The 24,179-nt window shown below is 68.3% G+C and overlaps 4 protein-coding genes across 7 annotated transcripts; 2 read left to right on the plus strand and 2 right to left on the minus strand.

The window, feature by feature from the left end:
* Positions 1-9,812: 9,812 nt before the first annotated feature.
* REEP4 (receptor accessory protein 4) lies at positions 9,813-13,160 on the minus strand. Of its 4 annotated transcripts, none has more exons than XM_075724044.1 (8): positions 13,129-13,160; positions 11,395-11,467; positions 11,246-11,322; positions 10,848-10,968; positions 10,592-10,705; positions 10,226-10,352; positions 9,953-10,128; positions 9,813-9,878 (listed from the first exon to the last, which is right to left on the minus strand). In XM_075724044.1, exons 1-8 carry the CDS (start codon positions 13,158-13,160, stop codon positions 9,813-9,815), a joined length of 786 nt encoding a protein of 261 aa, XP_075580159.1. The 4 variants fall into 4 exon arrangements, with proteins under 4 accessions (XP_075580159.1, XP_075580157.1, XP_075580160.1 ...); XM_075724042.1 differs by having other exon boundaries at positions 9,953-10,122; positions 10,220-10,352; XM_075724045.1 differs by having other exon boundaries at positions 9,953-10,075; positions 10,185-10,352.
* A 2,786-nt stretch (positions 13,161-15,946) lies between these two features.
* Positions 15,947-18,978, minus strand: LGI3 (leucine rich repeat LGI family member 3). Its single transcript, XM_075724047.1, has 8 exons — positions 18,770-18,978; positions 17,942-18,013; positions 17,777-17,848; positions 17,586-17,657; positions 17,410-17,481; positions 17,101-17,270; positions 16,866-17,030; positions 15,947-16,764 (listed from the first exon to the last, which is right to left on the minus strand). Exons 1-8 carry the CDS (start codon positions 18,976-18,978, stop codon positions 15,947-15,949), a joined length of 1,650 nt encoding a protein of 549 aa, XP_075580162.1.
* Positions 18,979-19,912: 934 nt separating this feature from the next.
* SFTPC (surfactant protein C) lies at positions 19,913-20,876 on the plus strand. Its single transcript, XM_075724167.1, has 5 exons — positions 19,913-19,957; positions 20,067-20,213; positions 20,340-20,480; positions 20,565-20,675; positions 20,769-20,876. The coding sequence occupies exons 1-5, from the start codon at positions 19,913-19,915 to the stop codon at positions 20,874-20,876; spliced, it is 552 nt and encodes a 183-aa protein (XP_075580282.1).
* Positions 20,877-22,639: 1,763 nt separating this feature from the next.
* LOC142595526 (surfactant protein C-like) lies at positions 22,640-23,897 on the plus strand. The gene is made up of 5 exons (XM_075723962.1): positions 22,640-22,681; positions 22,950-23,252; positions 23,324-23,434; positions 23,511-23,621; positions 23,802-23,897. Exons 1-5 carry the CDS (start codon positions 22,640-22,642, stop codon positions 23,895-23,897), a joined length of 663 nt encoding a protein of 220 aa, XP_075580077.1.
* Positions 23,898-24,179: the final 282 nt, after the last annotated feature.

Raw genomic sequence — 24,179 nt, forward strand, 5'->3', positions numbered from 1 at the left:
GGAGCAAACGCTACCCCTCGCCCTCCTGCCCTCCCTGCCTGGCAGCCGGAGGAGCCGAGGGGGACAAGCACGGCTCCCTGCAAAATCGCAGCCGTGCTCCGGGGTGGGACAGAGGTGCCTCCATGGCAGGGCAAGCAGCTGGGATGAGGAAGGGGATGGGAGCATGGGACAGGAGGAGCGTGTGTCCCCAGCGCTGCCTGTCCCCATCCCCTGCCCAGGGGAGGTCAAAGTCCCCGTTCCCACGCTGCTGCCCAAGCCCCTGCTTGGGAAGCACCCCGGGGCACCCTGCCCAAACAGGGGCACCCTGGGCACACCCACCCCATCCCTTGGGGCGCAGGTCCCCACCGGGCTCTGCCATCCAGCCCCGTGCCGGGAAGATGCTCCCAGCACCGCTCCGTCCCGGTGCCCCGAGGCTGCCCTGCCCCACGCCATTCATGGGGTCCCCCCAGCTCCCCTGGCCTCGCCGGAGCGGCGCGGACCCCTGCCCTTCATCCCATCCAGAGCACAGGAAGCCGGTCCTGCAGCTCGGCGAGCATCCCCACCGTCCCGCAGCACAGCCAGCTACCTGGAGGGTCCATCGGGGACCCCGCCGCCTCCCCTGCAGCGGCGAGGACGAGGGGACGTCTCTGCCGGCAGCACCAGGTCCCGGAGAGGCGAAGCCGGGCAGGTGGGAGCACCTAGACCCACAGGCTGAAGGGGTCCGGCTCCGGGATCTGGAGGAGGCAGAAAGCCGCCCAGGCAGCCCTGGGGACGTTCTTCTCCGAATGCTGGAGCTGGAGTTTTTGATCCATTGGTGTGGGGGGCTCCGTGCTCGTCCTGCCTATCGTCCTACGAGTAGGGGGTCCCGGCGTGCTGGGGGGTCAGGGAGAGGGGCACCCAGGGGAGCGGTGGCAGTGGCGAGCAGGACCTTCCCCCGGCTCTAAGCAGCCTTGAGCATCTTGGGGCGAGCGATGGCAGGACAAGGCGGCGGTGGCAGCTCTGCTCCCGGCGAGCGTGCAGCCTCCGCCGGCTCCCACAGTGACTGGGTGGGCGGGCGAGCCAGCTGCTGGGGTTGCTGACGCCCAGGAACCAGTGCGGTGCCGGCAGTGCCGCCCAGCCCCGGGGGCACCGGCGCAGGCAGCGGCAGCAGTGCCAAGGCGGGCAGGTGTGCTCTGCCCCGTGCAAAGAAAGAAAGCGCCCTTTGTTCGGCAACACGGCCGAGCCGCCCCGTCACCGATGAAAGACGCCGGCCGCCCGCTCTGGGCGAAACTGGAATGGGAGAAACGCCGGGATGGGCCAAGCGCCCCAGCCCCGGTGCCAGCGGGGGGTTGGCAGTGGCATGCCTGGCATGGAGCACGTGGCCACCCCACGGGCTGGGGGTCCCGGGCGCTCATGACCCCTCCAGTTTCGCCCAGATGTAAAGATCTGGCCTCAACCCATGCCCGCGCAACAGTCCAGAGTCGCCCTGTCTCGCAGCTGAGCCTCCTCTCCCTGCTGCCATCCCTCCTCCGGCTGCCTGGGATGAAGGCAGAGCTCCTCTGCCTCCCCTCCTGGCTGCAGAGCCCGCGACAGCCGGCTGGGAAGGGCAAGGTGCGATGCAAGGACTGCCGAGGGGCTGACACAGAGCACGAGGACGCTCCGGCAGCATCCCGCTGACGCTGCCTGCTGAGGAGTACCTGGGGCCACTTGAACCACTGCCCCGCAGCCCACCGGGCTGGCACACATCCCCGCCGTGCCCCGTAGCCCACCGGGCTGGCACGCATCCCCGCCGTGCCCCATAGCCCACCGGGCTGGCACGCATCCCTGCTGTGCCCCAGAGCCCACCGGGCTGGCACGCATCCCCGCCGTGCCCCAGAGCCCACCGGGCTGGCACGCATCCCCGCCGTGCCCCAGAGCCCACCGGGCTGGTATGCATCCCCGCCGTGCCCCATAGCCCACCGGGCTGGCACGCATCCCCGCCATGGCCCGCAGCCCACCGGGCTGGTACGCATCCCTGCCATGCCCCGTAGCCCACCGGGCTGGCACGCATCCCCGCCGTGCCCCATAGCCCACCAGGCTGGTACGCATCCCCGCCGTGGCCCGCAGCCCACCGGGCTGGCACGCATCCCCGCCGTGCCCCGTAGCCCACCGGGCTGGTACACATCCCCGCCGTGCCCCAGAGCCCACCAGGCTGGCACGCATCCCCGCCGTGCCCCATAGCCCACCAGGCTGGCACGCATCCCCGCCGTGCCCCGTAGCCCACCGGGCTGGCACGCATCCCCGCCGTGGCCCGTAGCCCACCGGGCTGGCACGCATCCCTGCTGTGCCCCAGAGCCCACCGGGCTGGCACGCATCCCCGCCGTGCCCCATAGCCCACCGGGCTGGCACGCATCCCTGCTGTGCCCCATAGCCCACCGGGCTGGCACGCATCCCCGCCGTGCCCCGCAGCCCACCAGGCTGGCATGCATCCCTGCCGTACCCCGCAGCCCACCGGGCAAGAGCCGGGACCCATCGCCCTGCCAGCGCTCACGCAGCGTCCCCCCCCGACGCACACGCAGCCCCCCAGCACAACACGCTGACCCTAAACCCGCCAGCTCCCACTGCCCCGTTTTCCGCTCCGGGGGCAATGCTCCAGCCAGGTGCATGGGGCAGTGGTCCCAGGGGAACAGGTCAAGGGGGTCCCCTGAGGTGGGCACCCTATTTTTTGGGCTCCCGGTGAGGGACCGGGGCGGGGGCTGGTGCCAGCAGTGCCAGGCAGGTTTACGTAAGGTGCGTGCATCCCGGGGACAGCCCGCACACAGCTCGCACGCCTTACATAAACCGCAGCCGCTCCGCACAGCCTCCCCCGGCACGGCACGGCTCGGCACGGCACCCGGGGGCTGGCGGGGCCGGGGGGCGATGGGGTGAAGGCAGGCCACGGCCGCGTGAGCTGAGCAGCGTGATTAACATCAGACCATGGGCTTCGTTACAGCTCAGCAGCTGCCGTGCGGTCTGGCCCCGCTGGGAGCGAGGAGCCACGGTTAACCCTTACTGGCTGCGGTGCGGCCATGGCTCGGGGGTGCTGGGTGTCACCGGGGTCCCTTTGCAACGCCAGCGGGCACCCACCAGTCCCCGTCCCACCTCCGGCGTGGGTGAACCCAGCGCGGGATCCCCTCTGGCCCCGCTCGCCGCAGAGGGGAGGGTTTGGGGGGGCCGCGGCACCCGGCTGCTGCTCGCTGCACCCACTGGGTGCCAGGGAACAGGGAGGGGACCCAGACAGGGCTCGGGGCGTGGGCGAGCCTGCACCTTCCTGCGATGAGAAGGTGCTGAAAGACAAACTCTCTTCCCGTTCCCTCCCTCCGCTCCCCAGGGATGATGGCTCCAGCAGGGTTGGGGGGAGCTGGCGGCAGGGAGGGACCCCAGGAAGGGTCTGCAGCATCCTGGCACGGGTGGGTGGGTCACAGGGTGCCCACAGCCATGGGGACCGCTGCGACAGTGCCGAGGGAGCAGCCATGGAGGGGTCAGGTGGGGAGAGGGATGGACGGATGGACGTGCCACCCTGATGCCGGCAAGCCCCAAGGAAGGGGCTACGTGCAGCCCTTGCTGGGCCAGGGCAAAGAGCTGGGGAGCGGGGGATGCTGGAGGGACAGGAGAGAATTCCCCACCCTGCACTGGGGCTGCACCTCTGGGTGCTGCACCCTCCCTGCGCCCCGCTGTCCCGGCTGCCCTCGGCTCCCAGCCATGGCGGGGCTGCTCCTACCGTGCCGGGGATCCCCAGGGACTCGCAAAGCCTCCCTGGGGCCAGCGCAGCTCTCGCGGGGCAGCCACGCTGCCGGCAAGCTCTTCTAGGGCTTGGCCACCGTCCCACCCCATCCCTGGGCTCGGGCTCCGTGCCTGCCTCCCGTGGCACAGCAGCTCCGGCCGGGGTTCCTCCGCTCCCTGCCTGTCCCGGCACAACCCGCGGAGGGTTCCCCAGGGCAATTTGGGGGGGGTCCAGGCTGGGTTTGGGTTTTGCCAGCTCAGGCTTTGCTGGGAGAGAACTGGGGGGGGGGGGGCTCTGCCTTGGTGGCTTGGCACAGCCGGCCCCAGAGCTCCAATCTCCCTGGTTTTTCCCTTAAATCAGAGGGACTGCGAACACTCACGAGCCAAGCGCTGGCCAGAAAGACGCCGCGGGAGGCCGGAAGCGCCCGAATTAGAAACCTTGGCATCCCTGCCCTGCTCGATGCCGGAGGATGGGGAGAGACGGCGGGAAGACGCGGGTTGGAGGGACGCTGTCCCCACGGTGTCCCCTGGGACCACGGAGGGATGCGTGGCCACGTGGGGCGGGGGGCTCCTGGGATGCTCCAGCACTGGGGAAGGGGACGGACAGGGGTCCCGCTGCAAAAGGCTCGCTGGTACCCCAACAGCCCCTCTCTGCGCTGATGCTCCAGCAGCCCAGGAGCCTGCCAGCCCTGGCCCTGGCCCCGCGTCCCCTGCCCTGCCCGGCTCCAGGCACCCCAGGAAGGGCTCCGCAGCCCCCAGCCCCACAAGCTGCCTCTAGCTGGGAAAGCAGCCCGAAATCCAGCCTTTTTCTCATGCAAAATGGACTCAACATGCCCCCTCTCCAGCTTCCACAAATCCCCAGCCCTTCTTCCTCCTCCTTCATCCTCCTCCCAGCCCCGGCACTGAGTCCGGCACGCACCTACCTGCCTCCACCGCGGCGCAGGTGAGGAAGACGAAGGCACGGGCAGAGGAAGGCAGCCCCGTTCCCCCCCCTTGCCCAGCACCGGGCACGATGGCCGCGAGAGCTTTCGCTAATCTGCGCCCGGTGCTTAAAAAAAAAAAAAAAAAAAAAAAAAAAAAAAAGAGAAAAAAAGAACCCCACGTCAAACCTTCAGGAGTCTGGAGGCTGCAGCGGAGCGGAGGGCACGGGAGGACACTCACTCCCACACGAGCAGCTTTCTGGGAATTAGGGCCACAGCCCAACTGCTCTGGCAGCCTGCGCTCCCCTCCAGCCCTGGCTGCCGGTACGGCATGGCCTGGGCAGCCGCCCTGCCGGTACGGCCCCACCGCCGCGGGGTCGGATGCTGCTCCCGGCCCTAATCTCCCGCTTTCCCCCCGGGGAGGTGAGTAAGCATCGCTAATCCCGCTCGCTTTGCCGCTGGAGAGAGCCGAGCCGCTTCCCCCAGGCTGGGGGCTGCACCCCGACACCCCCCTGCCCTCCCTAAACCCCGCAAAGGGGAGGGCAGCACCGGTCGCCCCTTCCCCGGGGCAGCTCTCGGATGCTGCGCACCCTCAAGGTGAAGGTTGGGATGGGGCAAGGAAATGGAGACAGCAAGGCAGCTGGTCCCCATCGAGAGGGACCAGCCGCGGAAAGGGGACGTGGCAGCTGCCCGGAGCCAACCCACCTTTGCCGGCGTCCCCCGTGCCCGCGTGCCAGCCCCGCACACACCGGGGGTGCTCGGGGGGACGCAGGACCTGGTGCTGGATGGTGCTGGATGCTCGCTTCCCCGCATCCCTCCTTCCCATCCCGGGGGAAGGACAGGCAGGACGAGCCGCCCCGGCGAGCCCCAGCGCGGGGGCACAGCACCCATCCTGTGCCACCCCCTCGGCTCCCTGCCACCCACCCGGGACTCCTGTTTACCCAGCCCAGCGCCAGCAACCGGCTTCAAATACCTCGATGTAATTAAAAGCTCGCCCCCGGGGCCGGAGGCTTCGGAAGGCAGCCAGGGATGGTGGCAGCCAGGGACACGGGCAGCCCTCTGCCACCTGCACGGAGAGGCAGGGCAGGCAGCCGCCTGCTCCCCCAATCCCGACAGCACCTACCTGGGAGCAGCCGGGGGTTCTCCTGCCGTCAGCCCGGGCCCCTCGTCTGCCCCCACCGCGCTCCCGGGACGCCCCGCCGCCGGGCAGCCATGGCGATGGGCAGGCTGGCAGCGGGCAGCACGGCTCCTGGCGCGGGGAGAAGGGAGTCAGGAATGGCCGGCAGCCCCCTGCCCGCTCACTGCCTGCGTCCTCCTGCCAGAGCAAGGCACTGCCTCAGTTTCCCTCGATGCTCGGCGATGCTGTGCGGGCCCCGGAGCGGGGTCTCCAGCACCCCCCGAGCACGGTCCCCAAAACCCCCGCTGGGTAAAAGCTTCTGTGTCCCTCCCCGGTGTCACGGCGGGGATTCGGCTCCAGCCGTGGGACACGGAGCCGGAATCATCCTCGGTGTGGGCGCAGGCAGGGCCGCGCTGTGAGCAGGGCTAGCTGGGGACGGACGGGTCCCTGGGGGGACAGGCGGCTGCAGGGGGGGGATGCGCTGCAGCATTCCTTCAGCCGTGTCCTCCCACACCCCTGTCACCTCGAACGCCCCTTCCCCAGCCCCTCCTGCCACCGCGCTTGCCACCCACCATCCTCTTCCTCACCGGTGGGGTGACGGCAGCCCGGGGGCAGGTGGGCGTTTGAGGACATTATTGGGGGGGCGATGCAAGAGAGGTGCTGCATGTGTCCCCCCCCCAGCATGGGGGAGGAAGGTCTTACCTGCCCGGCGGCGACCTAGAGGGGGGGGGATTTCAGCCCCTGCCCGTCCGAGCCCCCTGCCCGCAGGCAGCACGCTGCCTGCAGCTCTGCATCACGCCTCCTTGCCCTCTGCGGCGGGAGGCAGCTGAAAGCTCCCCGGGGCTGCCAGAAAAGAGGCTGCATTTAAACAACAGACATAATTATGCTTTTGATACCGTCTGCTAAAAATACAGCGCTGTGCCGCACGGGGAGCCATGTGTGCGCGGCCTCACATGGCTCCTGCCTGGAACAGCTGACTCAGGGCCGGAGGGGGCCGGGATGGGGGGAGCCCGGCGGGGACGAGGGGCAGGGGACACCCGGACCCCCGCTGCAGAATCCCAGCCTGCAGGAGGGTGCTGCTCTGCCAAGGACCTCCGAAACGGCCAGTTTGGGGGCAGCAGGGATGGCACCAGCATGCCCCCCCTCCAGAAGGGCAGCAGCCCCCAGGTTGGCTGCAGCGGGGTAAAATGAGTTGGGAAAGGGGCAGGGGGAGCATGGCTGGGTCGCTGGGTGCCACCAGCGCGGGCTCGGGGGGCTCAGCCGGTACCCGGCCCCGCCGGCAGCAGCGGGGGGATGCAGGAGGATGCTGAGAGGTGGGCGCAGCGCAGCACCAGGGCCGGCAGCCAAAGCAACCGGCGGCTCCCCAGGGAGCTCTGACCGGCGGATCGTGTTAATGAGTAACGGCCCCCGCTGCCCTGCGCCCCGGCATTCCCCGGGAAGGGAGCAGAGCCAGGCATGGGGAGCGGGGCCAGGGGCCACGGCAGCCCCCGAGCGCTGACATTTGGCAGCGCCAAGGCACCGGCTCGCGCCGTCTCCGGGCTGCTGCCCACCAGGAATGGGCAGTGCCTGACCCCGGGGGGCACGGGTTGCTCGGGGTTTAGTGGCACGCTTGCCTGGAGCACCAGAAGCGTCCCTGTCCCGCTGGGAAAGCGGATGCCCTGCGTCACCCTGTCCCCCCGCCAGCGCGCAGGGACACGGGCAGGGGAGCGGGGAAGCCCCGGGAGGGGAGCGGGGCGCCGGGGGGGGCTGGCAGGAGCCACCGGCCGGGGGCAGCGACCCAGCCCTTGCTCCCACTAATGCCTTCCCAGCGGGGAAGCTGCTTACGGGGACGCGAGCTACCCGGCTTACGCGACCTCCTGCAACCCCCGCGCACCCCGGGGTGCTTCACCCCGCTCCGGTGGGGACGGACCCTGCCCCAGGGTGCGACGGGAGGGGACCCCTCCGCGGTGCCAGCCCCCCTTGCTCGGACCACGGCCGGGCGAGCTCAGGTCAGGCATTTAATTGCCAGGCTGGGGTGCTGCCAGCCCAGGGAGATTACGGCTTTGCTGACTGCAGCCTGGCACGGCCCCCCGAGCTGACACAGCTGGGATCAGCGCTGGCACCGGAGGGGGCTGCCTCGGCCCCAGCGGGACGGGCTGCACCACCCCGGGCAGCTTTTGTCCCCTCCTTGGGTTTCTCTCCCCGGGGAATACGCAGGACGCTTGCCAAAAACAGGGTTTGGGCACCGGGACTCCTGGTTCCCTTCCCAGCTTCTACCTTGGACGTCGCTGGTGCTTTGCGCATCGGGTTCCCCGAGGTGGGAGGCGGCGGTCCCCGCCGACCCCCCCCTCATCGCGGGGATGGACGACGCGCAGGCTCCAACGCTGCTGCCGGCTCGCTCGCAGCGGGCCCCCCGCCAGCCCTGGGGCCAGGGGGGCTGCAGCCCCCCACTTTGGGGGAACCCCACCACCCAGCTCAGCATCCCGGCACTGGTACCCAGGGCAGGCAGGCAACCTCCCCGGGCCGTATCCTTGGAGGAACCGCGTTCCCTAAGCGGCTTTAGGGGGATTACAGGCAGCCCCCTGGCTCTCGCGCTGTCCCCACCCAGCCTTCCTTCTCTGCTGCTTTAAGTAATCGTCTCTGAGACAGTTTTACACGGCTAATCCAGCCACCTCCACCTAAGCTGCTCCAACACCCCTGCCCACCCCCCTGCCCAGCTCCATGTGGCTGCAGGCAGGGGCAGACACTCTCCCTGCCCTGGGAAGACCCTCCCCCCCGAAGGCAGAAAGCAGCCAGGGGCTAAAAATAAAGCTGGCCTCAGGGGTGAGGGCAGGAAGGATTGGGAGTGAGGGACTGATGCCAGAGAGCAGAGCACCAGGGGACAGGAGGGCTCCCAGGGGCAGGAGAGGCAGCAGGAGCAGCGTCGTCACCTTCTGCCCCCCTGCCCGCCCCACAGAGGCTTTGTGGCCCACGTCCTCTGCCTGGGCAGGGGACAAGTCCCCAGGGGAAGGAGCGAAGTGAGCTGAGACCCGCCCCGGGTGAGATTGGGGAGTTCCAGGGGGGAGAAGGCAGCTGCCCATGGCCAGGGCCGTCAGCCAGGACGGGGCCGTCCGCCTGCAGCCGGGCTGCGTGCAGGGGGGGACCCGGGCATCGCAGCGGGGCCACGGCGGCTGCTGCCATGCCGTGGGGGACACAGCTACTGCAAGGAGGGGCTGAGATGCATCCTTGCGCCCCAGCACCCGCAGCCCTGCACCCCCAGTCCTGCTCTGCCCTGCAGGGACCGGGCATCGCACCCCTCCCACAGCCCGAGGCACCCCGGAGGGTCCCACAGCCCCTGGGGAAGGGGACAGCATTTCAGGGGACAGCATTTAAGCAAAGGGGACAGCATTTAAGGGGACAGCATTTAAGGGGACAGCATTTAAGGGGACAGCATTTAAGGGGACAGCATTTAAGGGGACAGCATTTAAGGGGACAGCATTTAAGCAAAGGGGAGAACTGTTTCGGAAAGTCTGAAATAATATTATTTATTTTTCCATGTACAAAAGCCCCTGTTTGGGAGGGGAGAACATTAAAAGCAGCGTGGTGCCGGGTAGGGCACAGTCAGGCACGGTCAGGCACCGGCGCCCTGGTTTCAAGTATGGGGGGGGGGGGTCAGCCTGCACCTATGGGGGGGCCCTGGCCAGCAGCTGTGTCTTTGGCTTCAGAGGACAGATTGGGACAAGGCACGTCCCCTCGCCGGCTCCCAGGGGAGAGGGGATGTAGGGAATAAGGCATCATGGCAGCAGCAGAGGGGGGGCCCCAGCAGAGCCCGTAGTGTTGGTGGGGTGGGAGGCGAGGGCGGGGGGGGGGACTGGACCCCGCGGGAGAGGCGCCGGCGCCAACCCGCTGGGAGGGGGGCATGGCCGGGGAGCGGCGAGGGGGCCGAGCTGCCCTCGGCTCCGCGAGGCAGCCGGCGATGCACGGCGCGAGAGGTCAGAGGAGGAATTTACAGTGTAACGTAGGGGCGAGCCCGGGGACGCACAAACCGCGGCTCCCTCCTGGCTGCTGCAGCAGCAAACTCGCGTTAAGACTCCTGGCAGAGGGTTTCCCTGGGGCCGTTAGCTGTCCTGCTCCGGCGGAGCCGCTTTCTTCCTGATCCGGCTGCGCAAGAGTCGGGAAGAGCCCTGGGCAGGGAGAGGGATGGGTCAGGTCCCCCTCGCCCCAGCCCCACGCTGCCGCGTTCCCCCCGCCACGGTACCTCTTTGCCCGGCGGCTTCTTCTTCGCTGCGCGCAGGCTCTGGCTGCGGGAGAGGGGCTTGGGGTGCCGGCTGCGGGGCGAAGACTCGGGCGAGATCTGCGAGTCCGACCAGAGCTCCTCGTCCTCCGTCTCGCTCTCGTACTGCTGGCTGGCCGAGGGCGTGCCGTAGGCTGGGGACAGGGGGGCAGACGGCAATTCCCAGCGCATGTTCCCCCCCGGGCCTGGCTCGAGCCCCCCCACCGCTGTGATTTCCCCCCTCAAGCTCACCCAGCAGCTGCCTGTGGCTCTCCTGCTCCTCCAGGTACAGGGGGTCCCGGTAGTGCACAGGGGCCTCGTCGGGGACGGAGCGCAGGTCCTGCATGCTGAAGCTCCGGAGCCTCCCGGCCAACGCGCCCTGGCTCTGGGAAAGGGGGGGGACACACAAAAAAGATGGAAGTGAGCCCCACAGCGCAAACCCCAAAGCACCCAAACATGGGGGCCAGGCAGCCACAGCCCAGGGCGATGCAATCCCACCGGGCAGGGCTCTGCACCCCTCTCCCGACACCCGCACCACACACGCTGCGGTGGCATTTTCCTCCCGGCATCCCCGGGGCCGAAGCATCCTCCGGGAAGCGGAGCAGCCTGGCCCATTCCCGCTACCTTGGCAGCCGCCTGGACCGCGGCCGTGGCCGCCATGTTGAGGCCCCTCTTGCCGAAGCGCACCATCGTCTCGTAGCCGCGCTCCCTGGCCTGGATGATGTACGTGTCGATCTCCTGCCGAAACGACCGCGGCGGTGCTGAGCGCCCAGGGCACCGCAGCCCAGGGCATCGCTGGCCCGGTGCCGGGAGCCCAGCGCCCTGCCGAGCCCCTGGCCAGCCCCCCAAGGACCGCCACCCCGAGCCAGGCAGCCCTTACCTTCTCCTTGCGGGACAGCGTGGGGTGCACGAATTTGCGGTAGAGCAGGCTGGCCCCCCGGGTGTAGGGGGAGAGCAGCCAGATGACGAAGGCCATCTTGATCTCGTAGTAGAAGGGAAACCTGCCGGAGAGCGGGGGGGAGACGGGGGTGAGCGGATGGCGGGGGGGCCCAAGGGCACGTCCTGCTCCCTTGCAGGAGGCAGGGTGCCTCTCCCCCTGGCATCAGGCCTGCAGACCCCACGCAAGGTCTGCCCGGAGCCAGGCAGGCAGCAGGGCAGCCCCTGCCCCTCTCCTTGCAGGCAGAGGCAGGGGGCAGCCCCCCTTTCCTTCCCCCATGGCACGGGGACCCCGCCAGACCCGCTCCCCGCCGGCGGCAGCGCCGGCGCGCCCAGCCTCACCATGAGATGAGCAGGTCGGTGAAGGTCTCCGTGGCCGTGAAGAGCGCAAAGATGATCCAGTACATCATCCAGCGGACCTGCGGGGAGCGGGCAAACCCGTCAGCCCGGGGCTGGAGCTCGGGAAGGAGCTGCCCAGGCACCTTACTCACGTATTCCCGGATGTTTTTGGTCTTCACAGCCTTGTAGGAAGCGTAGGCAGGGTAGAGCAGCCCGAAGAGCAGCCTGTAACGGAGGGGGGGTGTGAGGCAGGCGGGCCACCCCGCGTAGAGCAGCAGCAGCAGGGAGTAGCAGAGCCGCCTGCCCCAGCGCCGCAGCCTGGCCTTGAGCCCCTCCAGCACCATGCCGGCCCCGGAGCCACCGGGAAAAGGGACAGCACCGGTTCGGAGAGGCAGCTGCGAGCGCGGTATCGCTCCCACGAACTCGCCCACCTCCGCGGGGACCGGCCCGACCTGTCGGGGCGGCGGCGGGAGGCACGGCGCAGGCTCAGCGCGGCGGAGCGGAGGCCGAGCCCGGTTGGGAGAGGCTCAGCAACCTCTGAAGGGAGGATCAGCCCTGCCGGCATCGCTGCCAGAGCGATGCTCGGTGCCGGGGTGATGCTCGGTGCTGGAGCGATGCTCGGTGCCGGCGCCGACCTCCCGGCCGGCACGCAGGGCCTCGCCATCCCCGCCGCGCGATGCCACGCTGCACGTGGGCGAGGTGCCATCCCCAAACGCATGCCTTCGTGGCCCGGTGACTCAGCCGCCACCGGCCCGGCTGCAGGGCACGGGCAGGGAAATCGCCCGCCCGCAGTGTGGCATCGCGCCCGCCAGCTCACCACGACCCCCGCCCTGCGTTCACCTCAGCTGGGGAGGGGGTCGTGGGTGCCCCCCCCCTCGCTGCTGCCCACCCCGCAGCTGCGGGGCAACCCACTCCCCATGAAGGGCTCCTCGGGCACGCTTGGCTACCGGCCACCCAGCCCAGCTGGCCACGGCGCGGGAGCGAGGAGGCTTGGGTGCTGGATGGCGAGGGGCCGAGGCCGAGCTCGCCCACCTCCGGGGTGGGGGGCACCCCACTGGCCCCCATACAAGCGCATCCCGGGTCTCCCCCCAATTCCTGCAGTCCCCCCACTGCGTGATGAGCATGGGGAGCCCCGGGGGGGGCTGCCCATTAAATAGGGACCCCCGCAGGGGGCTCGGCTCACCTCCCACAGGTACCCCTGTCCTGCAGCCCACCCACCCCCGGGTACCCCCCAGTTCCGCGGGACACCCCCCCCCCCCGCAGCCCACCCACCCCCAGAACCCCCCAATTCTCTGGGACTCCCCCGCCCCGCAGCCCACCCACCCCCAGAACCCCCCAACTCCCCGGGACACCCCCCGCCCCGCAGCCCACCCACCCCCGGGTACCCCCCAATTCCCCGGGACACCCCCGCCCCGCAGCCCACCCACCCCCAGAACCCCCCAATTCCCTGGGACCCCCAATTCCCCGGGACACCCCCGCCCCGCAGCCCACCCACCCCGGGTACCCCCCAATTCCCTGGGACCCCCAATTCCCCGGGACACCCCCGCCCCGCAGCCCACCCACCCCCAGAACCCCCCAATTCCCTGGGACCCCCAATTCCCCGGGACACCCCCGCCCCGCAGCCCACCCACCCCCAGAACCCCCCAATTCCCCGGGACACCCCCGCCCCGCAGCCCACCCACCCCCAGAACCCCCTAATTCCCTGGGACCCCCAATTCCCCGGGACACCCCCGCCCCGCAGCCCACCCACCCCCAGAACCCCCCAACTTCCCGGGACACCCCCGCCCCGCAGCCCACCCACCCCGGGTACCCCCCAATTCCCCGGGACACCCCGCAGCCCCCCCCTCACCGCGGGTGCACCGGGACCCCCCCCGGCCCTCACTCACACAATCACCCGGCTGAGCATCCAGGACACCATGGTGCGGGCGGGCCCGCAGCCCCGGGCCGGGCCGGGCCGGGCCGGGCCGGGCCGGGCCGGGTCCCCCCCCAAAATTCCCCTTGGTTCCGCCCAGGTCCCCCGCGGCGGCCGGAAGCGAATGGAACAACTTGAATGTTGCAGCTACCGGCTCCGCGCATGCGCCCTCGCTCTTAAAAGGGCCGCGTCGGCTCTTAAAAGGGCCTCGCCCTTCAAGTGCGGCGATGGGGACCGTAGCTTTGTGCCCATCAAAATTGTCTTTCTTTGGGTTTTTTAGTTTTTGTTTTTGGTTTTTTTTTTTAAGCAGGAAGCAGGCAGGGAAGGGAGGGAAAGACCTTTGTGTGATGCTAGGGACTTCTTTTTGGTTTTGGAGTTTTTGGGGGTTTTTTGGTTTTTTTTTTTATTTTTTGTGATGCTTGGGCGGGGTGTACCTGCGTAGCATGGGGCACGCAGAGCACCCCACCGCAATACCCGGGCTGGGAGAGGTCAGGGAGAGCACGGCTAAGGGAGCTGGGGGTTTGGGCGGAGGTGGGAGTGCTGCTGGGTCATGCCAAGGCAGTCAGATGTGCAGGCACCGCCCTGAAGTGTCGATTCAGCAGACTTTAGCTTCAGCTGCTGCAAAGTCTTCTCCCCCGGCATGCCTCACCTGGGTTTATATGTACGCTTAACCTTAAGCACGCGCTCGGGCGTGTTGCTGAGCCAGGGCCAGGGCTCTGCGGCAGGCGTGGATCCCTGCAAGAAGCTCGGGAGAAAATAGAAGCTGCTTCCTTCTCCCAGAACCCGAGCGGGGCTCAGAGTCCTCCCCGCTGGAGCTGGCATCACCTCCCTGGGCCACCTTCCCCTTGGCCGTGCATTCCCAGCAGTGGCCCAGGGCACCCCGGCTCCCCCATCCCAATCACGGCCACTGTCGGGGTGCCAGCACCCCTCCGCAGCAGCTCCCCGTGCTTCCCACCTGGCTTTAAATCTGCCCTTTCCCGGGAGGGAAACTGAGGCAGAGAAGTGTGGCAATGCCCTGCTGCGGCACCAGTCGGAGCTGGGCTCCGGGGCTGGGTGCTCTGCCCCGCCGTGCACCCAGAGCAGGGCTGGATCCGGCTGCGGGGGATCCCTGCTCCCAAAAGCCAGCTGTGCCCCGGGGTGCCTGTTACCTTTGAGCGGATCTTTATTTGTGAGCTTAATTGGTGGTTTTTCACATGCATATTTATATACCTGGGGGACAGGGAAATGCTCCCCTGGAACTGGTTTTCCAGGGGAAAACCTGCACGGGTTGCTGGTGCGGCTCAGGGTGCAGCAGGCTCCAGCTGGGACTCCCCTCCCTGGGGAAAAACCTCCTGCTTCCCCCCACCACCATGGGCCAAGGCATCTGCAGCAAAAAAAGACCCCAGGCGAGCCATGTGCGGGGCCTGGAGGAGCCTAAAACAAGGGGTTCCCCCTTCCTGGGCTCGGTGGGGCTTGTGCAAGGAAAGGGGTGCAGCGGGACCCCAGCTGGAGTGGGACCCCCGGGCAGGGGGACGCCAGCCATGGCTGGACGCAGGGCAGCTGAGACGCACGGCAGTGGCGGGCAGACGCAGGCAGGACCGGCAGTCACAGTGTGTTTATTGTGGGGAGCGTTTTGGAGGGCACGTACACCTCGGGTACGGCTGGCACGCTGGGTCCTGCCCGTCAGCGGGGACACGGGGAGGGGGGGACATGGGCAGAGGGAACTGCTGGGCATGCACCGAGGGGGATGGGAGTGGGCCAGCGTGCTTCTGCGGGTGGTGGGACCACCTCGGCAGCATCCCGCTGGCCTTGAGCATCCCATCCGCCTCGGAGCATCCCATCAACTCAGAGCATCCCATCAACCTCAGGATATCTGCATCTGCCTCAGAGCATCCCATCAACTCAGAGCATCCCATCAACCTCAGGATATCTGCATCTGCCTCAGAGCATCCCATCAACCTCAGGATATCTGCATCTGCCTCAGAGCATCCCATCAACCTCAGAACATCTGCACCCACTTCAGAGCATCCCATCAACTCAGAGCATCCCATCAACCTCAGAACATCTGCACCCACTTCAGAGCATCCCATCAACTCAGAGCATCCCATCAACCTCAGAACATCTGCACCCACTTCAGAGCATCCCATCAACTCAGAGCATCCCATCAACCTCAGAATATCTGCATCCACCTCGGAGCATCCCATCAACCTCAGAACATCTGCACCCACTTTGGAGCATCCCATCCACCTCGGAGCATCCCATCCACTTTGGAGCATCCCATCGGCCTCAGAGCATCTCAGTGTCCTGGGAGCATCCCATCCAGCCCTGGCATTCTGGCCCTGCCTGTGCACATCCCTGCCTGCCGCCCCACTCCCGTGCCCCCAGACCTCCCTGCCGCCAGCCCCCAACCCATTGCCTGAGCGAGCAGAGGCACCCGTGCCCCCCATCCCTGCCACCCCAGCCAGCGCCGCAGAGCAGGCACCCGAGGGTGAGGGGGATCCCCCCTCCTGCCCGCATCCCACGGGCTGCTGGATGGGGCAGCCACGGGTGCTGCAAAACTGGGAGTACTGGGGGGAAACTGAGGCCCCTGGTAGCAGGGCCATGGGGCTGGGTGCTGCCCCAGGGGTGATTCGAGGGGTGGGTGTAGGTGGGGAGCCAGGATGGGGGGCTGGCACCGGGCTGTGACCACGGGGCAGAGCTGGCTGCAGGCAGGAGGAAGGGGCTGGCGGGCGCATGCGTGTCCTCGGGCAGGAGCAGGCAGCTCTCGGGGCAGGCGGGAGCCGCGTCGGGGCCACCCGGGCTCTGCCCCCCTGCTAGAGGCTGAGGTCCACCACCACGTGCCGGTAGACCAGCGTGTTGGCCTTGAAGCTGGGAGCCAGGAGGAGCTGCACATCGGCAGCCGGCACGTAGCGGAAAGCCCGCGGCGCCTGCACCGACAGCTCCTGAAACTTGACGAATTTCTGCTTCTCCTCTTCCCAGAGGTAGACGTGGGTGAAGGAGAAGTCACTGCCCAGGGCCAGGTACTGCCGCTGCTCCACCGAGAAGGGCTGCATCACCATGGAGCCGCGGGACGGCAGCGTCTGGAGCTCGACGAAGCGCTGCCCTTCCCACCGCACCACCTTGGAGTCGCCGATGTAGCGGCTGAGGCAGAGGAATTGGTCCCGCTTCACCCTGAAGTGCTTCACCATCTGCACGTCCAGCATCTCCCCCACCTCCCCCTGGGGCGTGAATTGCTTCTGCGCCCGGCTCCACTGGTAGATGACGGGGGCTTGGGAGCTGCTGGAGATGATCAGCCGGGGTTTGCCGTCGTTCTCCACGTATTCCACGTCGGTGTCGCGGTGCCAGGCGTGGAGGGCTTGGTGGGAGTAGAAGCCGTTCTGGTTGAGGCGGTAGAGGCTGGTGGAGCCCGCCTTGGAGCTGTCGGCGATGACGAAGTACCAGTCGCCTTCGATCTGGAAGGCCTCGATGTCGTTGGGCTTGCGGGTCTTCTGGCTGTCGATGTCCTGGATCTTGATGAATTTGTCGACGGCGGTGTCCCAGCGGTAGATGTAGGAGCCGCCGAAGAGCTGGGCCACCACCATGTACAGCTGGTTCTGCGCCACAATGGGCTTGCAGTGCACTGCCGAGTGAGCTGCCGGGCAGGACCACGTCACGCCGGGGCCGTGCCCTTCCCAAATCGCCCAAATGGGAGGGTCCCAAGTTGGGAGGGGACCCCAAGCCCGGATGCCTTACCGGGGATGCGGTCGAAGTCGCGCAGCTTGCGCTCCACGTAGTCCCATTTGAGGACGGCGCAGCTGCTGGCGCCGGGCTGTGCCAGGGCGACGTACAGGTCGCTGGCGTAGGTGAAGGGCTCAGCCGACACCGCCTGGAAGGGCAGGACCTGGTGCACCACGAAATCTGGGGGGAGAGGCGGTGGTGAGGGTCCGGGTGCCCGGGAGTGGGGTGACGGGCGGCCGCGGTCCCTTACCCGTTGTGATGCACTGGAAGTCACCGAGGGCCAGGTCCCGGATCCGCTGACCCTCGAACTGCCCGGGGCTGCTGCAGAAGACAGCGGGGACCGTGGTGTTGGTGCTCTCCAGCCACTCCACCAGCCACTTGATCTTGCAGTCGCAGGCCAGCGTGTTGCCCCGGAGGTCCCTGCCAAGGACGGCACCGAGTCACCCCCAGCACCCAGCCCGGAGCGAGCAGAGCACCCTGCCCGAACCCTGAGCACCAGGATGTCACCCTCTCCCCAGCCTGCTGTCCCCAGGGGTCCCCGGTGCTGTGGCAGCCTTACAGGTCGCTCAGGATGTCCAGTGGCTTGAAGAGGTCCCGGGGCAACGTCTGGAGGTTGTTGTTGGCCAAGGACCTGGGGGACAAGAGGGGCCGTGGAGGTGACACAGCCCTGGCCGCAGCGAAGGGGCAAGAGCCGTCCCCCATGTCCCCGGGGAACGTGGGACCCCCGGTACTCACAGGTGGGTCAGGGACTTGAGCCCACGGAAAGTGGCCTTCGAGAGTGCCTGGATGTCGTTGTTCTCGATGAACCTGGGGCGGGAGGAGATGGTGGCATGGCCGCCCTGAGGGGACAGGTCCCTGCGGGTACCCCTGCCCTCCCCATGCCGTCCCCAGGGCCATCCCCGTGTCCCCATCCCCATCCCACGCACAGGTACTGGAGGTGCGAGAGGCCAGCGAAGGCGTTGTCCCCGATCAGTGTGAATTTGTTGGAGTTCAGCAGGCTGCAAAGAGAGGGGCGAAGCATCAGCACCGAGCTCGGGCAGGACGGGCACGGGGGGCACCGGGATGCCCGGCCACCGTCGCAGGAGACGTACAGGAACTGCAGCGAGGGGATGTGGGCGAAGGCTGCCTCGCGGATCTCCGTGAAGGCTGCGTTCACCATCGTCCTGCCGGCGAGACGAAGCTTCAGGGCTACGCAGGAGAGGGGACGGCAGCAGGGGGGCTCCGCCGCGCCCCTCGGCACCATCCCTGCTGTCACTGCGTGCCGGTGCAGCCCGTGGGACAGCGGCCCCGGCACCGGTCCTGCCTGCTGCGGGTGGCACAGAGGGGACAGGGCGCAAGGGGACGAGGCGCTCGGCCCCACAGCAGCCCCCGGGGGCTGGCACCCACCCCACGCATGCCCACGCGGCACCCCGCGGCCCGAGCACACACGTGTGTGTACGCACACACGTGCATGCACGCAGCTGCATGAGCACGGACATGCACGCCCATGGAAGGCTCCGGTGCATCGCCGTGTCCCCAGGGACCGTGCGTCAGGACCCGCCAGCTGTGTCCCCTTGGGGCTCTGGTCCCCAAGGTCACAGCACACAGGGAGCATGGCAGGGATGGGCTGCAGCCCTGCTCCGTCTGTCGCTGATGGATGGCTGCGTGTGCAAGGAGACCTGCTGCTGCCGCAGGACACGGGGACCAGTCCCGGGGTGGGACCAGTCCCAGGGTGTCCCCAGCCCGCTCCTTCCCCTACACGACCCCCAGGCTGCCCGTACCCCACAGCGCCACGCGTTCGTCCCCCATGCAGCACAAAGAGTCTGTCCCTGCCACCCCAGGGCAGCCAGCGGCCCCTGCCAACCCTGCACCCCGGGGACGTGACCTGCTCCTTGTCCCCATCCCTGTCCCCATCGCCAACCCACTGCCTGGGTACTCACAGCGAGATGACCTCGGGGGGCAGGTTCCTGGGCACGGCCTTGGAGTCCACGCAGAAAGCTGTGTCCCGGGTGCAGGAGCAGCTCGGGGGGCAAGGGGGTGGTCGGGGCGGCCGCCGAGCCCCCGCCTGCAGCCAGAGCCAGGCCAAGGCGAGGAGGAGCAGAGCGGAGAGCTGGCCCCTCAGCATCCTCCTCCCGTGCCGCAGCTCCATCGCCCTGGCCTAGCCCTGCTTTCTCCCCCGGAGCCGGTCCCTCTCCTCCTGCTGTGCCCGGGAGCAGCAGCGAAGCCTTTTTCTCCTCTCCTCCTTCCCCGGAGATTTCAGTGCGGATGGGAAGTGACGGTGGCGGTGGAGGCTGCTGGCGCCCGACCCGCTGCTCTGCAGCGCACCATGCTCCTGTGCTGCGGGAAGGAGGGAGGGAGGGAGGGATGCGGCTGAGTGACAGCACGAGCATCCATGCGGATGCATGTCCTCAGCAGCGTGCCGGCGTGCGAACACGGGGGGGCACGCCGGGTGGGGGGCTGCTGCTGGGAGCTGGGCGCTCTCAGGGTGCGGCGGGATGGGAGACAGGAGGGTACCCGCAGGAGTTTGCAGGGGTGACGCCACTGCAGCTCTCCCTCCCCGTTGCTTCGCCCGGGTGCCCGTGCTGCAGCGCTGCCTGCGCCAGCTCCCTGCCTGGCCTGGCAGCAAGCGCTGCCGGGAGGTGCCGGGCACCCGTCCGTCCGTCCCGTCCCAGGCACGGCACTGCCGGCCAACAATGAGCCCAGCCAGCTCCTTCCCCGTGCTGGGGGGGCCGCAGCTGCCCATGCACGGGGCTGCAGGGACCAGGGGTGCAGCACCCCCAGCGACGCATGCTAAGGGTGCTGGGTCCTCGGCCAGAGCCCGGGGCTGGGTGCGGAGGGCGGGCACGCTCTGCCTGCCCGCTATTTGCCTTGGCCCCCCTCCGCTGCTGGCCAAATGCCGGGAAAGGGCCCTCGGAGGCTTCACACCCCCTCCTTGGCTCCTCTCCGGGCTCAGCAAACAGAGCACAAGTGGCACCTTGGCAGCCGGGGCGGCCCCAGCCTCCTCCCACCCACCCGGGGCCCCTATAAATCCCCCCGGCTCCGGCTGGCGAAGGGACGGGAGCCGTGCGGCGAGGGAGGGCGAGATGGACGGCAGCTCCAAAGAGGCGCTGATGGAGGAGGCACCTCCGGTAAGGAGCACCCATCACCCAGCCCGGGGAGCCGGCGTGGGGCAGAGCACTGTCTGCCTTCCCCGGCCCCGCGCCGGCAGCTCAGCCGGGTGCTCCCCTGTGTCCCCAGAGGTACACGGCCTCCCCCCGCCTGCCCTGCATCCCCCACCAGCTCAAGTGCCTCCTGATCGTGGTGGCGGTGGTGGTCGTCCTCGTGGTGGTCATCGTCGCCTTCCTCCTCCTGGGGCTGCGTATCACCGAGACGCACGCCGAAACGGTGAGGCAGCGCCGGGGAGGGAGCCATGGTGCCACCGGCTCCGGTGACGGCTTTGGGAACGGCACCGGCTGCCGGTGCTTTGCAGGGATGGGGTTTCAACCCCGCTGATCCCCCCGCGCCTGGCAGGTCTTGCGAATGACCATCCAAGGTCTGGACGGTGAAGGGACCCCCCAGCACCTCTCCATGAGCAAGAAGGAAAGGACCGGGACGTTCGCCGTGCGGGACGGGGCCAACGCCACTGCCATGGTGGTGTACGACTACAGCAAGGTGCGCGGGCAGCCCCGGGGACGGGGCACGGTGGGGTGGGCGGTGGGGACGGGGCTGAGCTGAGCTGGGTTTGTCCGCAAACAGCTGCTGGTCGGCTACAGGTCCTGGCATCGCCGCGCCTGCTACATCACCCGCGTGGACGAGGACAACATCCCGGGGCTGGATGCCATCGCCGAGACCTTCCCGCACCGGCTGGTGAGCAGGGCTCAGCCCAGCCCCTGTGTCCGCTGGAGGGGAGGCTGCCGGGGGGCCGAGGATGGCAGCCCCTCCTTGTTCTCTCTCCTGCAGGCTGAGGTGAAGGAGGCTGGGGACAACGCCGTGCCCCTGGCCGACCGCTCTATCCTGGGCACCACCATTAACATCCTCTGCAGCTCCGTCCCCGTCTACTGGGCGTAGCACCGGCTGGGATCGGCTCCTGGGGGGACGGGACAGCGAGATGGGGATGCCGCTCTCCCCGTGCTCCTCACGTTGCCTTCCAGGCGGGATGCCCGGGCATCTCTCCTCTTCCACGGCTCCATCCCGCATGCAGCCGCTCTGCCGTCGGGGTGCTCTGTCCACAGCCGCTCGGCACTGCGGCTTTCCCACGGCACTTGCAATAAAGAAGTGGGATTTGCTTTGGGATTCACGCTTCTGTCTGCAAAGTAAAGCCTGTGCCCCTGCCTCCGAGTGCTGGCTCTCGTCCTTCCCAAACAGCCCTTCCCAGGGTGCCGGCGTGAAGCTGCACGCTGCCCCAGGGACGTCTCCCTGCGGGGTCCAGCATGCGTAGACGCATCCTTCGTGTCGGTGTGCTCAGTCCAGCCCCGGGCGAGGAGCACGGGAGGGCTCAGGCACCCGCTCCCCGGGGCAGCGGCACGCACCCCCAGGTTGCACGCCATGCTCCCAGGCTGCACGGAGAGTGGCCCCGCCTGTGTGCACCCTCCCAGTTTGCACGGAGGGAGGACGAGATGGCAGGGCCAGCCTCTGCACCTCCAGCCCATGGGTGCAGGCAACGCACTCAGCCAGCCCTGGCACCCCTGCGGGACCTGGGCCACCCCCCCGGGACAGGTCCCCATCCTTATCCCCTCCATGCGCAGATGGGGACAGAGGGACCGTGCCACATTCCCGATGAAAGCCAAGCCCTGGGCTGAGCAGCGCACCCACAGACCCCACGATCCGCTTGCTCCGGCTCCCCCCCAGCCCCCATCCACTCCCTGTCCCCAGCAGCTCCAGCTCCTCTGCCCCAAAGCAGCCGGGAGCATCCTTGGGGGCACCTCCAAGCGCTGCACCACAGAATGGGGGATCAACAGGGCTGGGAGGGATAAAAGAGACCCCGGGAGGACCCGAGCCCTCCCAGAGCACAGCGGTGCTGGGCAGCGTGATTTACCCTTTCGACGGGCGCGCACCCATAGCCACGGCCACGGGTGGCAAGGAGGGTTGCAGCTCCCAGGGGCTGATCCTTTGCTGGGAACAGGAGGGAAACGGCACGTTGCCATGTGTCGACACAGGGCCAGCAGCTCTGCTCCCCAGAATGCCCTGACCCTGCACGACCCTGGCAAGGAGCCGGGCCGAGAAGGGTGCACACAGCCGAGGAAAGCGATAATGGCTCCCACGGCCTCTCCCGCACACGGTGTCAGAGAGCAAACAGCCAGGAGCCACTCGAGCCTCTCCCGTGCTCCTCAACGCCCTGGGACAGGAGGCAGCGTTTGCAGTTTGTGGGAAAGCTTTGATGTCCCGTTTGCACTTTGCCCACCTCGAGCAGCTCCGGGTGCCCGAGTTGGCGAAGGGATGCCGGCACCGAGCCAGTTCTCGCTTTGGCTGCGGCTGTTGCCGGATGCTTCACCCTGGAGAGCCGCTCTAACCCGCGCAGGAGGGTTTGCTTTGGCCCCGACGCCGTGCTCCTGGGCAGCAGAGAGGCCCCCGTGCTCGGGGACAAGTGCCCTCCGAGCCTCTTGACCAGCGGGTTCCCAGGGCAATCCAGCCCCGGGGAAGGCGGTCAGCAAACACAAGTGAAGTGGATTGCACGGCAGAGCCCGATTGCACACCAGGGCCACCAGCACCTTCACAGGTGCCGCCCCGCTCCCCACCCTAGCGCCCTGGTATAAAGCCCTCTGTCCCAGCTGCTGCGGGGCGCCCGGGGCTGCAAGGAGGAGGAGGAGGAGGTGGCAGCAGCCGCTGCTGCCATGGAGAGCAGCGTGAAGCAGGTGGTGGTTGAAGAGCTGCCGGTGAGTCCCTGTGACCCGCAGCAGGGTGGCACGGTCACGCCGGGGGTGTCCCTGTGCCCAGCAGAGATGCTCGGCACAGGGCTTTGCCCGGTTTATCCCAGCGAGGCGTGGGTGCATAAGGAATGGAGCAAGGACCTGTGGGATGCTGTATCCCCAGAGCTCAGGAGAAGCAGGATGGGAGCTGCTGCCTGGGGCAAACCCATTCCCAGCCCACCAGCTCCGTCTCCTTCCCACTCACCCCAGCTCTCCGCCTTCCCCATGCCCGCAGGACCCGGACAAACGCTGCTGCAAGCAGGGCTGCTGCTGCTGGCCCTGCGCGGTTTGCTGTTCCAAATGCGCCCGGTGCTGCATGCCCCGGTGCTGCAAATGCTCCGGCTGCCCCGGCTGCTCCTGCCTCAAGCGGTCCCTGTGCTTCGTGCCTCGCCTGCTCTGCTACCTGCCCCGCAAGCTCCTCAACTGCCACCACCTCAGGTGCCTCCTCATCGTGGTGGTGGTGGTGGTCCTGCTGGTGGTCATCATTGCCGGCGCCCTGCTGATGTGGCTGCGCGCGGACCAGCGGCACGCCGAAGCCGTAAGTAGGGACCCCCCGCCGCTCCCGGGGAGGGGCTGCCGCAGGCAGTGAGCTTCCCCTGCACCCCCCAGGTCCTGCGGATGGGGCTGTGGAGAGGACCCGCCTGGGAAGAGGACGTGGCCACGTTCTACCTGGACAGCGGGGACGGGAACCCGGCCATGGTCATCTATGATTACAAGAACGTAAGCGGGAGGCGCGGCCAGGGGGGACGGGGAAGGGGTGATGGGACCGAGCTGATGTGGGTCTGTTTGCAAACAGCTGCTGGTGAGCTACAGATCCCAGCTCCACCGCGCCTGCTACGTCACCCCCGTGGACAAGGACAACATCCCGGGGCTGGACACCGTCGCCAAAACCTTCCAGCGCCGGCAGGTAAGTGCCGGCCGCCCCGCTCGGCACCGGCTGCGGCAGGACAGGGCGCGGGGGGCACGGCGCAATGGGCATTGCCGGCGTTGTGTCGGCACGGTGCCTCGTGCCACCCCCCCGGATGAAGAATCGGGGTGCAGCATCGCACCCCTGCTGCCTCATTTTACCTTCTCGCCCTTTCACCAGGCTGAGAAGAGGCTCGCCATGCCCCTGGCCGATCGCTCCCTCCTGGGCACCACGGCGAGCATCCTCTGCAGCATCGTCCCCGTCTACTGGGCTTAGCAAAGGGTGAGTGCAAAGGGTCCCGCTGCCCGCAGGGGTGGGCAGGGGGCTGGCAGGGAGGGCTGGGGGACCCCCACCCACCCAGCGGCACCCTCACGGTGCCAGGTTTGCCTTGCAGCATTCCCGACGGACACGGCATTGCCGGCAGCCCCTCCGTCCCTCCGGGAGCATCACCAACACCTCCGCAGCTGCCCCCGCCAGCAGCCCCTCACGCACCCCCATTTCGCGAGGTGCTGGGGCCCACGCGATGCCGCGGGGCTGAGCAGGAGGTTGTGGGGTCAC

This window comes from Pelecanus crispus, chromosome 21 (genome assembly GCF_030463565.1).
Source record: "Pelecanus crispus isolate bPelCri1 chromosome 21, bPelCri1.pri, whole genome shotgun sequence".
NCBI classification, from domain to species: domain Eukaryota; kingdom Metazoa; phylum Chordata; class Aves; order Pelecaniformes; family Pelecanidae; genus Pelecanus; species Pelecanus crispus.

What these genes read in the sequence shown, in the direction of transcription:
- REEP4 (XM_075724044.1), bottom strand. Translation starts at nt 13,160, where the DNA reads ATGGTGTCCTGGATGCTCAGCCGGGTGATTGT. An exon ending in CCAAAAACATCCGGGAATAC is followed by an intron (nt 11,323 to 11,394) that starts GTGAGTAAGGTG and finishes CGCTCCCCGCAG; the next exon opens with GTCCGCTGGATGATGTACTG. An exon ending in GCAGGAGAGCCACAGGCAGC is followed by an intron (nt 10,129 to 10,225) that starts TGCTGGGTGAGC and finishes CTGCCCCCCTGT; the next exon opens with CCCCAGCCTACGGCACGCCC.
- LGI3 (XM_075724047.1), bottom strand. Translation starts at nt 18,978, where the DNA reads ATGGAGCTGCGGCACGGGAGGAGGATGCTGAGGGGCCAGCTCTCCGCT. An exon ending in CTGGACATCCTGAGCGACCT is followed by an intron (nt 17,271 to 17,409) that starts GTAAGGCTGCCA and finishes CGTCCTTGGCAG; the next exon opens with GGACCTCCGGGGCAACACGC. An exon ending in CTTCCAGTGCATCACAACGG is followed by an intron (nt 17,031 to 17,100) that starts GTAAGGGACCGC and finishes CTCTCCCCCCAG; the next exon opens with ATTTCGTGGTGCACCAGGTC.
- SFTPC (XM_075724167.1), top strand. Translation starts at nt 19,913, where the DNA reads ATGGACGGCAGCTCCAAAGAGGCGCTGATGGAGGAGGCACCTCCG. An exon ending in CCGAGACGCACGCCGAAACG is followed by an intron (nt 20,214 to 20,339) that starts GTGAGGCAGCGC and finishes CGCGCCTGGCAG; the next exon opens with GTCTTGCGAATGACCATCCA. An exon ending in TGGTGTACGACTACAGCAAG is followed by an intron (nt 20,481 to 20,564) that starts GTGCGCGGGCAG and finishes GTCCGCAAACAG; the next exon opens with CTGCTGGTCGGCTACAGGTC.
- LOC142595526 (XM_075723962.1), top strand. Translation starts at nt 22,640, where the DNA reads ATGGAGAGCAGCGTGAAGCAGGTGGTGGTTGAAGAGCTGCCG. An exon ending in TGGTGGTTGAAGAGCTGCCG is followed by an intron (nt 22,682 to 22,949) that starts GTGAGTCCCTGT and finishes CCATGCCCGCAG; the next exon opens with GACCCGGACAAACGCTGCTG. An exon ending in AAACCTTCCAGCGCCGGCAG is followed by an intron (nt 23,622 to 23,801) that starts GTAAGTGCCGGC and finishes CCCTTTCACCAG; the next exon opens with GCTGAGAAGAGGCTCGCCAT.